The 13,300-nt window shown below is 59.4% G+C and overlaps 1 protein-coding gene across 3 annotated transcripts in view; it reads left to right on the top strand.

The window, feature by feature from the left end:
* The window catches only part of COL27A1 (collagen type XXVII alpha 1 chain), a 128,156-nt gene that overhangs the window by 42,102 nt on the left and 72,754 nt on the right, over positions 1 to 13,300 (top strand). For all 3 annotated transcript variants that reach the window (XM_062207706.1, XM_062207705.1, XM_062207704.1), the window contains 4 exons: positions 250 to 294; positions 2,599 to 2,652; positions 3,853 to 3,897; positions 11,765 to 11,818. In XM_062207706.1, the coding sequence (XP_062063690.1) occupies positions 250 to 294; positions 2,599 to 2,652; positions 3,853 to 3,897; positions 11,765 to 11,818 (198 nt within the window). The remainder of the gene's footprint in view (positions 1 to 249; positions 295 to 2,598; positions 2,653 to 3,852; positions 3,898 to 11,764; positions 11,819 to 13,300) is intronic.

Genomic DNA, 13,300 nt, shown 5'->3' with positions numbered 1-13,300 from the left:
GGGGCTGGAGCCCTGCAGCCTCTCTGCAGGCAGTAGTGCAGGATGCTCAGGAGGAGTCCTGCTGCGGGGTGCAGGGACTCGGGGCTCCTCCCTCCCCGGGGCTGTCAGGGCTGGGCCTGACCCGTTCTACCCCGTCCCCATTCTACAGAGGGGGTAGCTGAGGCCCAGAGGAACCAGGACTGGGCCGGGCTGTGGGCAGCAGGTAGACTGTCTCCATATGTCTTTGCCCTGCTCTCTTCTGTGTTCCAGGGACTCCCCGGACCAGTAGGAGACCCTGGCCCCAAAGGCAGTCGGGTAAGTGGTCCTTGGTCAGGGCCTCAAAGGTGGGACCTGGGTGAACATCGTGAGTCCCTCTTGTGGGCTTGATGGGAAATCAGGGCTCTATGGAGGGACTGGGGCTGGGGCCCCCACCTGAGTGCTCCCTGGAGAATAGGGGGCCAGGTCAATCCACTTGGTTTCCAGGGCTATGCATGGTCCAGCAGCAAACAGTCGGGCACTTGCTTGCTGTGTGCCCTGGGCCAGCCTGCAAGTGGCCAGGAAGCCAGAGCCAGGCCACTTCAGTTACCTGTGATCCTTAGATGCCTCCTACCTGCTCTGCCTCTTGCCTGCTCCCAACTGAAGGGGGAACCTCTGGAGGACACTGGTGCCTGGTAGGTGCAGGCTGGCCAGGCCTGGAGGCTGCTAGAGCTGCTGGATCTCCCCTTCCATCGAGATTCCCATGGAACACACCCTGGGCCTTGGTTTACCTATCTGTAAAATGGGAGTGAGGTCCCATCCTACCTCTAGTGTGATTATAGGGATGCCAGGGATCTAAGGCAGGGACATAGCTCTAACCCCCCAGGCAGGCTGGCAGTTTGAGGCATGGCTAGCAGATGGGTGAGCAGTGGATGGTCCAGATCCCCAGAATGTCATTGTGCTGTGTGGGGCCTGCCAAGCCCCTGTCCAGGGTGCTGGGCCCCCTCCCTTTGTCTAACTGCTCCTGCGAGCTCAGCCCAACCCCAGGCCCCTGCATGGGAGGACAGAACATGCCAGTGACATCTGTGTTTTTGGTGTTTGCCTGGCTGGCAGCATCATCGGGCCACCCGGAGGGAGAGGCCTGTGTGGCCATGGCTCCTCTGACTCCTGCAGGTCCCAGGGCCCCGGACAGGCTGGTGAGTGGGGGCTCTCTAGCTGCCCTTCTAAGCCCTGTCCACCCCAGCCTCATAGAACACCAGAATGGTTGGCTTTGAAATCTGCCTGCCACTCATCAGTGCTGGGAGCTCATTCTCTTACCTACATTTGGCGTAAGTCCTTCACTGAAGGGTCACTCAGTGTTACCCAAGCTTGTGGGTGTTAATTGCACTGGACGCAGAGGCGGAGGAGAATCGGTGACCTCTCAGCCTTCAAGGGAGGGGGAGGTGTTTGTGAGCCCCCATTGTTTGCTTGACTGCAGGAGGCAGCGTAGCAAAGTGGGCCCAGAGCTCAAACGCCAGTTTTACTGCGTTCCAGCTGTGTGACCCTGGGCAAGTCACCTCACCTCTCTGGGCCTGAACATTCTTACATCTACAGGGTGCTGGCTCCTCATGGCTTCTTCCTAGGGCCGTGTAAGGAAGCAGGAAACGCTTGGATGCAGGCAAAGAACGCAGAGTGCTGAGCCTAGCACATAGTTGGTGCCCGATAACTGTTAGCTTTTGTTCGAGTTGTTAGGAAATTCGTTCATACACAGCAAGAGCGTGCTGATAGTAGGAGCAGCCCTGGGCCATGTCCCTGCCCTTGCTAATGGGGACATGAAATGTGGGCACAAATAATGAAGACACCTGGAGCAGGTGGGGAAAGTGCTGGGAGCTGCAAAGTGAGGTGCAAGTGGGGTGCCAGAGTTGGGGGTGGCCCTGGCTTGGGCCCTCAGGGATATGTGGCAGAGCAGGAGGCAGGAGAGCTGGCTTTGAGGCCAGAGTGCTGGGAGGCCCAGGCCTGCTGGAGGGAACAGAGTGAATGAGGGCTGGGTAGCAGGAAGTCAGGCCCGTTCTAGGTGAGGGTCCTGGGCTGGAGGAGCATCCAGGCCTCCGTGTCGGCTGCTCAGGGCACTGCCAGCCCCACCACCGACTCACTGAGTTGCGTTAGTTCCCGAGCCTCACTTTCCTTGTGTGTCCAGCGAGCAGGACGACAGCCGATCTGTGGGGTCTTCAGAAAGGTTTAACACACTAGTAATGGACACACAGGCCGGGCTGCAGGCACGCGGAGGCCTGGGAGGAGTTGCTGCAGGAGCCATGGGCACCCACGAGCATCTCTGGGCGTGGGTAGGACTGGGAGCCCCGCTAGCCTCTAACCCAGCCGCGAGCTTCCTCCTGCAGGTCCTGGAGCCCTGGCACGGGGCAGGCGCCCGTGCCCTTCCCTGGCGTGAGGGTATGTGCCTTTGGACTACATCGTGGAAGCCAGCACCATGCAGTCCATGGGCATATACACTTGCCTCAAGGCCTATGTCATCGAGGAGCCACCACAGCCACTGCGAGGAAGAGGAGCCGGGCATGGGAGGACAGAGGTGGGGGCGGGGCTGGGATGTGCCGGGCTGGCCACGCCCTGCCACTTGACCTTCCTGATCCCCCTTCTGCTCTTTCCTAGGGCTACATTGGACTCCCAGGGCTCTTCGGCCTGCCAGGGTCTGATGGAGAGCGGGTGAGTTTGTGTCTTCCATGCCCACCTCTCCAGCCATCCCCTGCTTAGGCAAAGCAGAACCTGCTGGTGCCTGCCCAGAGAAGTCACAGAACCCCTCCCGCAGGAGGTGGCCTTGGGTTGGGTAGGAATCTGCTAAGGGGACGAGTCAGGGCAGGTGTTTTCCAGGCACAGGGAACAGCATGTGCAAAGTCAGGGACGTCTGGTAACTTGGCAAGTTCACCTGTCAGCTCAAAGCACTGAGTTAGAGGGGACTGGGGGGTAGGGTTATATGGGCACCTGGGACTGGTCCCCACTTTATATTCCAGAGCAGGGGTCTGATAGATTCCAGAGACAATGGCCTGAGGGCCTGCTGCAGCCTGCTGCTGCCCGGTTCCTGTACAGTTTTCTGAACTCGCCTGGGCTGCTCTCTTGGCTGTTGCCTGGGGCTGCATTGCGGAGCTGTGTAGAGCCACGGAGACTGCTAGGACCCGCAGAGCCAGAAATAGCCCCATCTGCCTGTTAGAGAAGCACCTGCTGCCCCTCGTGTCGGACAGATCTCCGTCTACTCCAGTGGACACGACTGGGTGTGGAGGGTTGTGGGCAGGAGGCCCCTGTGACCGCTGTCGCTGGCGCCCAAGGCCAGGCTGGAGGCAGCTGCCACTGGCTGCGGATATTGGAGCTGGAGGGCAGGTGTGGGGGACCAGGGGCAGGGGAAGCTGGAGTGGGCACCTGGTCTCTGGCATGGAAGCAGCTGTTTGGGCATGGGCTGAGTCTGGCTTAGGGATGGGCAGGGGGTGCCCACAGACCTTGTGTCCAGGGTTGATGTCTGTTAGAAGCCCCTGGCCAGTGGCGTTGAGACCTTCTTCCTCCCAGCCCCTTCCATGCCTGAAACCGAATTTGGGAACTCAGTTGTAATCTTATCAATAAGCTGAGGATGGGAATCTTAGGAAAGTGGGAGGAGCACTTATTAAGCACCTGCTGAAAACCAGGAGCAGGGATGGGGCTTTCATTTCCCCAGCATAGTTCTGTGCAGCCCCCGACCTACAGAGTGCAAGGGCCAGCTATACTGTGTGCATGTGACTGGTGCCACTGTGTATGTGGCATAGGTTCCAAGCCCTGTGGCACTTCCTCCTGCGGACACCTTTGGGGCTGGCTTGGGGTGGCTCTGGCTGTCGCCTCCCGGGGTCCATCCTAACCTCTCCCTTGTCTCTCCCCCTACAGGGCCTACCTGGCGTTCCTGGCAAGAGGGGCAAGATGGGTAGGCCGGTAAAGATTTTCCGTGTCTATTACGTAGACTCTATGGGTGACCCGCCCTCCCGCTGGCCACGCTGCCCTCACCCACCTGCGGCTGGCATCTTCCACTGCTCTGCTGGCCCATTTCTCTGCTTTGGATGTCCTGCTGCCAATGAGTGGGGACTGGGGCTCCCACGGGTGGCTTCTCTCTCCCTGGGGCCAGCGCTGGGTCTGGGGGCTTCTGTCCAGCGTGTTTGTGTCCAGGGGCTTGGGCTGGGCTGGGGATGTGCTCCCTTCTCAGAGAACACACAGCGTCCGTGCTGTCCTGGGGCCCCTCAGCCCTGTCCAGTTCTGCTCGTGCACTCACGAGGCCTGAGGACAGGGCTGTGTGGCCAGGTCCGTAGTAGGAGAGGCTCCAGGAGGGTCCCCAGCCTTGTCTCTGCCTGTGTCCTCATGGTAGGAAGAGGGTTTTCCTCTTGTCGGGGCACTCACTAAGTGGCCACTAGGAATTGGCGGCATCAGGATGCCCAGTCAGGGGGTTTTTGTCCCCAGGGGTCTCTGAGCTGGTGACACAGCTCTTCGGGGTCCCCAGCTAGGTTGATGTCATATAACTGGGGTCCCCAGAATCTTCACCTGGAAGAGACGGCATCCGTTCCAATTATGTCTTTATTCAGAAGGGGAAACTGAGGCCCAAGAGGCAGAGCCACATGTCCAGGCCACCTCTGCCAGGCTGAGGCGGGCCCAGGACTGTCACTGAGGCCTCTCTCCTGGACCCAGCCCCCATCTGCAGCTGCCCAGTGGGTTCACCGTGGCAGCCCTGGGGCAGGGCCTGCCCTGGCTATGGCTGATGCACAGGCCTTGTTAGAGTGGAGGCAGAATGAGAGGGCTCCAGGAGCCGGCGAGGGGGTGGCCTGTGACTCTGGTGGGGGAGCTTCTGGGGCCATCTTCCACCGTGACAACAAAATCCCTGAGTCTGGGTGCTGTATAAAGCCAGGAGGTTTGCTTGGCTCATGGTTGTGGAGCTTCGAGGACAGCCGTGATGCCAGCCCCAGCTGCGTTCTGGGCAGAGCCTCACAGGTGATGGTGCGCTTGGGGAGAGATGGGCTGGGGAGCAAGCGAGCGAGGAAGCCAGAGCCCTGTCTGGCTCCCTCGCCAGGGCAGCGGGCTCTGCTCCTGACAGGCCACACCCCTTAAAGGTCCCAACCCCTCCTGGCCCTGAGTAGTGCACATGCTCCCTGTGACCACGTGTGAGGCTGGGCCCTTTGTGGGCTCAGCAGGGGGTGCATAGAAAAGCAGAACCCAGGTTGAGGTCTCAGGGAGCTAACAGAGAGGTCCCCAGCCTCAGACCCGGGCCTCTGTGGTCTCTTGAGGGCCTGCTGCAGTGCTTGGTCCACTCTCCTGGGGCAGATGGACAGACACACAGAAGGTGTGATTAAATGAGGGTCGGGTAGTGCTGACTGCTGAGGCCAGGAGTGGGCACCCCGAGTCCTTGGGGTATGGGCGGCTGGCTAAGTTGTGCTGGGAAGCATCCTAAGTTAAGAGACACCTGCGTAGTGAGGGTGGGAGCCGTGTGACTTTCTAGGGAAGGCTATTCCAGGTCGAGGTAAGAGCAGGTGCAAAGGCCCTGGGCTCACGCCTTTTGGAATGTAGTGTTTTCATGTGGGAAATGAGGACAGTCGTTCTAGCTCACGGGATCGTTATGCACATAGCAAGAGCCGAGAAGGCAGTAGCAGGCTTTCTTTCCTGGGTGGCCGAGGGGGACTGTGTATCGTGTGACTCTGGGCCAACGGCGTGACCTTTTCTGGGCCTGGTTTCCCATTGTGGAAGTTGCTTGGAGAGAGGGTGGTTGTCTTAGAGTCTCTAGCTGCACTCAGCCTCGTCACCCAGGCCTGCCTCCCAGCCGCCTGGGGGAAGGGGGGAGATGTGTTCAGACTTCATCTTGGGAGCTTCACAGGGGGCCGGGCTCTGGCCCTTGATGAGATCGGGCCTCAGAGAGGTGAGTGTCTGGGCCAAGGTCAATGGTGGCTGAGGGTCAGAACTGGATCAGGAGGCGGCTGCAGCTGTCCATGCCTGCCCCAGAGCACAGCCGTGCAGAGCTGGGGTGTTGAGTGTTCTGGGTGCAGAAGACGCAAGATCAGTGCACAAGGGCACATCACAGCTCCCTCTGCCCTGACGCCGCATTGGCACCTGCTGCAGCTGTGCCCTCCCATCTCCTCCTCTGCTCTCCCAGCAACGTCCACCTCCCTGCACCTTCTTGGTTTCTTCCTGGAGCTGAAAGCCTCCCTGCTCAGGGTCGCAGAGGCAACCCCCAGTATGAGGCGCTCGGCACCATGTACCTGCCTGGGTGTGACCCAAGGGCACCCGCGTGTGTCTCAGTCCTCAGAGGTTTACCGTGTGCCATGGGCTTTGGGTTGCACTGTAGACCAGACACAAATCTCTGATGTCAGGGAGCTAAGTGTTAAGGTGGACACTGGATAAATAATAAGCCATCCACCGAGTGTGCTTATAACTCCAAGTCCCCCTTAAATGGACAGAGCACTGCTTACTGAGGCCTTGCTGTGCAAGGTTCACTGTCTCTGTTCCCCGGGTGAGGGAGCGGAGGCTCAGACCAAAGCTGTCTGTCCAGAGCACCTCCATGGCCTTGGCATGGGAGCCCGGATCCCAGAACCCCATTACTGATCCTCCCCCAGCCTCCCTGCCTCCTGCCTCCTGCCCTTTCACTTCCTAAGATCGGCCCTGGCCTCCAGAACAGGGGTTTGTCCCGGCACCAGGGTGCCAGTCATGGGCAGCAGAAAATGCCCTTCTCAGCCAACTTGCCCCAGGGCCCCCGCAACGCTCGCGAGAGCCTTGGAAGCAGCCTTGACTCTGATCCAGCCGCCGTGGCCAGCAAGTTGGCAAGAGCTAATCAGATATGATTTAATATGCGTGTAATAGGCGGCCTATCAGCTCTGTCCGTCTGCTGGGCCTCCAGGTCTGCCTGTCCCTGGGCCCCCACAGCCCCTGCACTGTCTGCAGGGTTGTCTGTAGCCAGTGCTGCCAGCTTCGTCATCTGCCAGGGGCCCGGGGGTGGAGAGCGCCTACCTTAAGTGATTGTTCCTCCTCATCCCAGCTCCGGGTCAGCCTGTTTCTAGGCAGTATCAGGAGAGTGACCGTGGTGGACTGTGTCTCTCATGGGGCTGGGGATGGTTTGGCTGTGGCTGTGGCCAACCCTGGGGCCCTTGGATGGGGTCCCCCTGCTGCTGACCCTCAAGGAGGGTGTGTGGGGGTCTTGTGCTGTGGGGAGCTGAGAAAGACAACAGAGGTTGAAGCACAGTGGAGCTGTACGAATTTTAGTGGTAGCCTGGTCGGACAGATAAGCAGACGTAGCTCAGAGAAGGCAAGTGACTTGCCTGCGGTCAGACAGCGAGCCAGTGGCAGGGCCAGGATTGGAACCCAGGCCCCTGGCTTGTTCTCTCTGCTCACATCTTCTGCTTCTCCGGGAAAACTGCTCTGTAGTCCACAGTTCTCATCCCCTTCTGCAACTCCTGCTTGAAGGCGAATGCACCGTGGTTTTCTGCAGAGGGCGAAGGTGTTAGCAGCCTGGCTGCCATGGAAGAGGTGTCTCCTGGCCCGGCCTGGCTTTTGTGGGGCGTGGCTGCCAGCGGGAGGCTGAGTCACGCCTCCCCGCCAGGGTCTCTCCCAGGGTCTCTCCCAGGGGCTGGCAAGGTGCTGCCTACTGCGAGTCTTCTTGTCTCCCACATTCGGAATTCGCCACTGGCCTGCTGCCCGCCCTCCTGGCTTCTCTGCCCCTGGCCACTCTGCCAACAGACAGCTCTTTGCTGCGCATCAGGAGGACAGACCTGAAAGCACAGAGGACCCAGCCCCAGGTCCAGCGGCCTCATGTGTGGCTCAGGGACCATTGCCTGGAGTGGCCCAGGGCTTCTAACACCGTGCATTTCGGCTTCAAGCTCAGGGTCATTTCTGCTTCCCGGACTGTGTGGAGCAGGGATCCCAGGGACCTAAAGCTCAGATTTCCGAGTGTGGAAGCTGAGGCCCAGACAGATTAGGGTGATGCTCTGTGCTGCAAGTGTGGTACTCAGTGACCCAGACGTGAGCCGGGGCCTTCGCAGGGCTGTTGGCGACCTGGGATCCTGGGGACAGTGCTGCCTGCCCGTGTCCTCGTCTTTCCAGAGGTGACGTGGCTTGGCTGCCTTTCCTAGCAGACTTCAGCGTGCTGGGTGCTGTGGGACCGCACACCTGGCGTGCACACCCTTCTGGAAAGAATGCAGGCTGCTTCAAGGGCAGAGGGAAGGATGCACGTGGGAGGAACTCCAGGACTTGGCGGAATGTATGCCTCCCCGAGAGGTCGCCCCCTCCTCTTTGGCTCCTCCTCCTCCTTGAGGGGCTGAGGTAGTCTGACAGTGGGCACAAGCCTTATGGAGCCTAGGGCGTGTTAGGGATGGTAAACATCTCCCCTTTTCCCCTGCCCCGCCCTGCCTGCAGAGGAGGGTGGGGCTGACTGTTCTGCAGGCCAGCAAGCCAAGCCTTAGAGGCCTCAGCTTCCCTTTGGATCATGGATGCTCCGTGCTTCCTGCCCCCACAGCCCACCCTCCCGAGCAGACAGCCAGGGTGGACCCTGCCCAGAGGCGGGGGAGGGGCCGAGATGGCCTTGGAGGTCTCAGCAGCCCTTGGCCTCCAGCTTTGGATATGGTGATGAGGACTGTCCCCTTCCTCACCTCTGTTCCTCCGAGTTGCAGGCCCGCGAGAGCGTGGCGTCTCCTCCTGGGCCTTGTTGTGCTCCAAGTACGAGGTGTCCAGTTCCCCAGAGGGGCCCGACCTGGGGAAGTGCACAACCCACGTGGCAGGGGCTCGGCAGGGAGCCAGGCTCCTTCCTTGGGCCTGGAGCCAGGCTGTTGCAGCCAGAGCTCAGGACTGCAGAGGACCGTCCCTGCTGCTGGCCAGGCTGGGTGTGCAGGCCATGTGGTCGCCTGGCGCGAACAGACACAGCCAGAAAGGAAAGCAGGCAGGGTGGACATGGGAGCTGCCTGCCCAGCTCAGCGGCCAGAGGGCCAAGCTTTGAGGGTTCTCGGTGACCGCTGGACATGGGCTCTTCTACGTGAGAGTGGGGGGACGGGGCCTCAGTCTCCCCACTGGTGCAGCAAGCTGCTGAAGTTCAAGAGCATCCAGGGTCTTTCCATCTGGGACCGTCTGTGGTGGTTTCAATCCAGGATTTGTTCCAGCGCTGTGAAAGTGCTTTCTTTCCGTGCTCTTGATGACGTACCCCGGGTTCCTAGTGGCCGCTGCTGGACCCTTTGTAGGAAGGAAGAATGGAGGCAGGAGGCAGCCTCAGCCAGCACGCCCCAGCAGAATCAGGAGAGGCCGCGGGCCTGCTCCATTCACAGCCGTAGCTCCAGAGTCAGCCTGCCTGGGTTCAAGTCCCAGCCTTGTTCTTTCATAGCTGTGTAACTTTGGACACACTTCCTAACCTCTCTGGCTCGTACTTTCCTCATCTGTAAAAGGGAGCCAGTAACAGCCCCTGTCTCACGGGGCTGCCAGGAGCCCACCCCATGTCGCTGTCTGATGTCTCCCACCAGCATCACCCACTGCCTGTCCTTGGGCTGTGTCTTGTCTGCAGAAGTGACTCCCATGGGATTTTGGCTTAAAATCCTGCTGGCAGGCTCTCCCTTGCTGCCACCACAGAGGTGTGTCTCTGTTACTGAGCCTAATCCTGGCCACAGGGCTCACCCTCGACATCTCAGCCCATTGCACAGCAGACAAAACTGAGACTCGGAGAGGCCTGCGAGTGATGGAGCCAGGGCTGAGATGGGGCCTGGGCTGAGCCGCTGGATCGCATAGGGACCCTTGAGCCTGCCTAGTAGTCTCAGAATGCACACCCCTGGGGCTGAGACCCGGGTCAGGTGGCCGCTAGATGTGGACCTGTTGGATGCTGCAGGACGGGTGCTGAGCCGGGGCCGCTGGCGAGGTCCCAGAGCCCAGGCTGAGTGGCTGGCATTCCTGTACATAGGGGAGGAGTCTCCCCTCTCCTGGGCCTTGTGTAGCTGTCACCCCTGACCTGAGAAGGACATGGCCATGGAGGGGCTGCCCAGGCCATGCAGCCAGGTGGCAGGACAGCCAGGGCCCTCTCTAGGCAGTTCCACATACTGGTCTTGGAGAACAGAGCAGGGATGTCTTGAGTCCCTGCAGAACAACACCCCCCGGGTCCCCTCCCTGTCCTGCCAAGGCCAGAGGTGGGAACTCAAGGTCTCCCCAGAATGCCCTTGACCGCAGCCCACTGAGCTGCTGTCTCCTGTCCCAGCAGGTGAGCCAGCTCTCCCTTCAAGCATGGCCAAGAGGGCTTACATTGGGGTGAGGCTGGCATTTTCCAGGAGGTGATCTCAAGGATGCAAGGAAAAGAGGCTTGGGTGGGGTCAGATGTGCCCCTGCAAAGGCATGGCCTAGAGCTGGGCACCCACCCACACAGACACCTGCGCCTCCCTGCCCCCCACAGCACACACATTCCAGCAGCTTTTGTATATCAGGCTCTGCCCATGCACAGCTCGCAAGAATCTGACAGAGTCCAGAGAGGTGGAGCTCTGCTTATGGCCTGGGCCAAGTGATGTTTCCTGTCTGAGCCTCTGTTTCCCCATCTGTTAAATGGGACCAAGAACCTTTTTCTCATGAGGGTTGCTGTTGAAGGCAAATGACAGGTTGCCTGACCCGGCTTGGTTGGAACCTCAGTGTCGTGTCCTCATGTCCTCCTTTGGTGTCTGAGTGCAGCCATGCCTTCTGGGTGGTGAATGCCAAGCCCTGCTCTTCTCATCCAAGAGAGAGGGATGCCTCATACTTGAAGCACAGCAAGGCCCAGGAGGAGACTCCACGCTCTCCTGACAGAGGAGGGATTTGAAGGGGGCAGACGATTGGTTGTGGGTGTGAGTTTTGTTTGCAGGTGTGGTCTTTTGGGCTTAATCCACCCCCTGGGCTCCCCCAGTGGTGTTAGAAACCACAGTGGTGATGACCTCCAAGAGGCCTTGGCACTGGGGAGGCAGCTCAGGCATCCACTTGGTCGGGAAGACACGTGCTTTGTCTTTTATTAGATTTCCCTGGAAAAACAATGGTTTGAGTCCACGGAGGGGAGGAGAGGAGGTTTCCCCATACTCTGGACTTGAGGACTTTCTTCTCCTTTTGAAGTAGGACTGGCATCCTCCCCAGGCCTGGAGGCGGCCCCATAGCTGATGTTTTCCCAGCTGTGTGCTCCCCAGAGAGTGGGCAGTGGGATCAGGCAGGGGCCGAGGGGCCCGGCAGCTCCGCCTCTCTGTGAGCCGAGGAAGCTCACCTGTGCAGGCGCTGCTTGTGATGTTGGCCAGCGGTGTGGCCTCCTACGTCCTGTGCAGCTTTGGCCCTGACTGTTCCCAGCCTCACTTTCTCTCTCTGTAAAATGGGGATCATGGTTGCACAGTGCGGTGGTTGGAGAGCAGCATCACAGGCATTGCCAATCTGGACTGGAACAAGCCACAGAGACCTTCCCCTCTCGGCCGGTGGGGAAACTGAGGCTGCAAGTTGGGGAGGGGGGTTGGTGATGCTGAGGATGCTCTTAAAACCCTCAGCAAGCAGTGGTCCAGGCCCAGACCCAGGCTTCCTGCCCCTGCCACCTGGTCCATTAGGACCAGGTCCCAGCCTGGGGCAGGGGCAGGGAGGGGGGAGTACAAAAGAGGACTCCCTGGCCTCGGCCCCTGCATAGCCTGGCCCTGAGCCGTTCTGTGTGTGTGCCGGTGTCTGCTGATGGCAGGGGGTGAGCGCAGGCCCCAGGGGGAGGCAGTGAGAGTGCTCAGACTCGTCCTTGTGTTGTCCCCCCGGGGGTCGGGATCCCAGGCCCCCTGCAGGTGTGAGCACTGACCTTGCTGTGTGTTCTCTCATGTCTCAGGGCTTCCCTGGAGACTTTGGGGAAAGAGGCCCTCCCGGACTGGATGGAAACCCTGTAAGTATTTCAAACGTTGGGGAACAGGGAAGAGATTCAGAATGAGCCCTAAGCTTTGGGGTCAGACAGACCTGGGTCAGATCGCAGCCTCACAGCCCTCACTGAGGGCTCCTGGACACGTTGCATTACCTCCCTGAGTCCCAGGTTCCAGCCTGCTGTGGCCCCAGCTGCACCGATCCCTGGGACATCGGGAAGTTCATGGTCATTCCCCATTGGAGAAGCTCTGGCTGCTGCCATCTTACAAAGCATCAGAAATGTTTATGAGCCCCAGCGGCTGGGAAAGTGAACAATTTGCAGGCCCTGTTTGGAGAGAAGAGCCGACTTCTAAAGGCTTCTCCACCACGGCTTGTTTATAGATTTTGTAAATAATCAGAGGCTGAGTCCCTATCCCCTCTCTGAGCCAGGTCAGCCTGCCCCGGGGAACCGAGGCCGCCTCTTCAGTCTGTCCCAAGCAGGGAAGACGTTCATTTGTGTCCAGAGCTCTGGGACACCTGCCACGGCCCCCACCTCTCCTTGGGGCTTCTTGCCAGAATGGCCCTGCCCGGCTGTGCACTCTGCACCTGATTACGTGCTAATTCATTGCCACAGGTGCCCCCTGAGCCTGACCCAGCCAGGCTCCCCTGAGGGTCAGCCTTGACCTCTGAGCCTGATGCACCTGAGTTTAAATCTTGCTGCACACCTTGCCAGGAGTATGAGCCTGGACAATCAGTACATCTCTCTGAAACCTCATTACCCTGTCTGTGAATCGGTGTAGGGCTGGAGGGATCAGAATGCCAGCCTCATGGGGCTACGGGGAGAGTGAAACTGAGGCCTGGAGAGGGGTTGGGCCCACCATGGGTGCTCAGTGGGTAGAGCAACTGAAAATACTGGGTAGGGACAGTCATTTGGCCCAGCAGTTAAGGTTCCATGGGAAACACCTATATCCCTTATCAGAGTGCCTGGGTTTGAGTCCTGGCTCTGCTCCTGATTCCAGGTTCCTACTAATGGGTACCCTTGTACTGATGGGTACCCTTGTACTGATGGGAACCTTTATATTGACAGGTACCCTTGTACTAACGGGTACTAACAGTAGCCTTGTGCTAATGGGTACCCTTGTACTGATGGGTACCCTTGTCTTGGTGGGTACCCTTGGAGGCAACAGGTAATGACTCAGGTAGCTGGTCCCTGCCACTCATCTGGGAGACCTGGATGGAGTTTCCAGCTGCTGGCTTTGACCTGAGTTAGCCCTAGCTATCGCAGACATTTGGGGAGTGAACCAGTGGATGGGAGCGCGCTCTCCCTCTCCCTCTGTCTCTGTTTCTATCTCTCTGCCTTTCAAACAAACAGCAGGAAAAGAAATTGCTAGATGATGAGAGGGGGCATGGTCCCTGGGCCCCTGGGGTTCACAAGCCACCTGTCTAGCCCATTGCACAAGAGGCAGTGAGGTGGGTGGGATTGAAGAGGGAGGGAGGGAGGAGCAGGGAAGACTGGGGACGGTAATGT

This window comes from Lepus europaeus, chromosome 12, assembly GCF_033115175.1.
Source record: "Lepus europaeus isolate LE1 chromosome 12, mLepTim1.pri, whole genome shotgun sequence".
Classification (NCBI taxonomy): Eukaryota; Metazoa; Chordata; class Mammalia; order Lagomorpha; family Leporidae; genus Lepus; species Lepus europaeus.
Note: the sequence above shows the minus strand (reverse complement) of the source record. Positions and strands in the feature narration are given on the sequence as shown.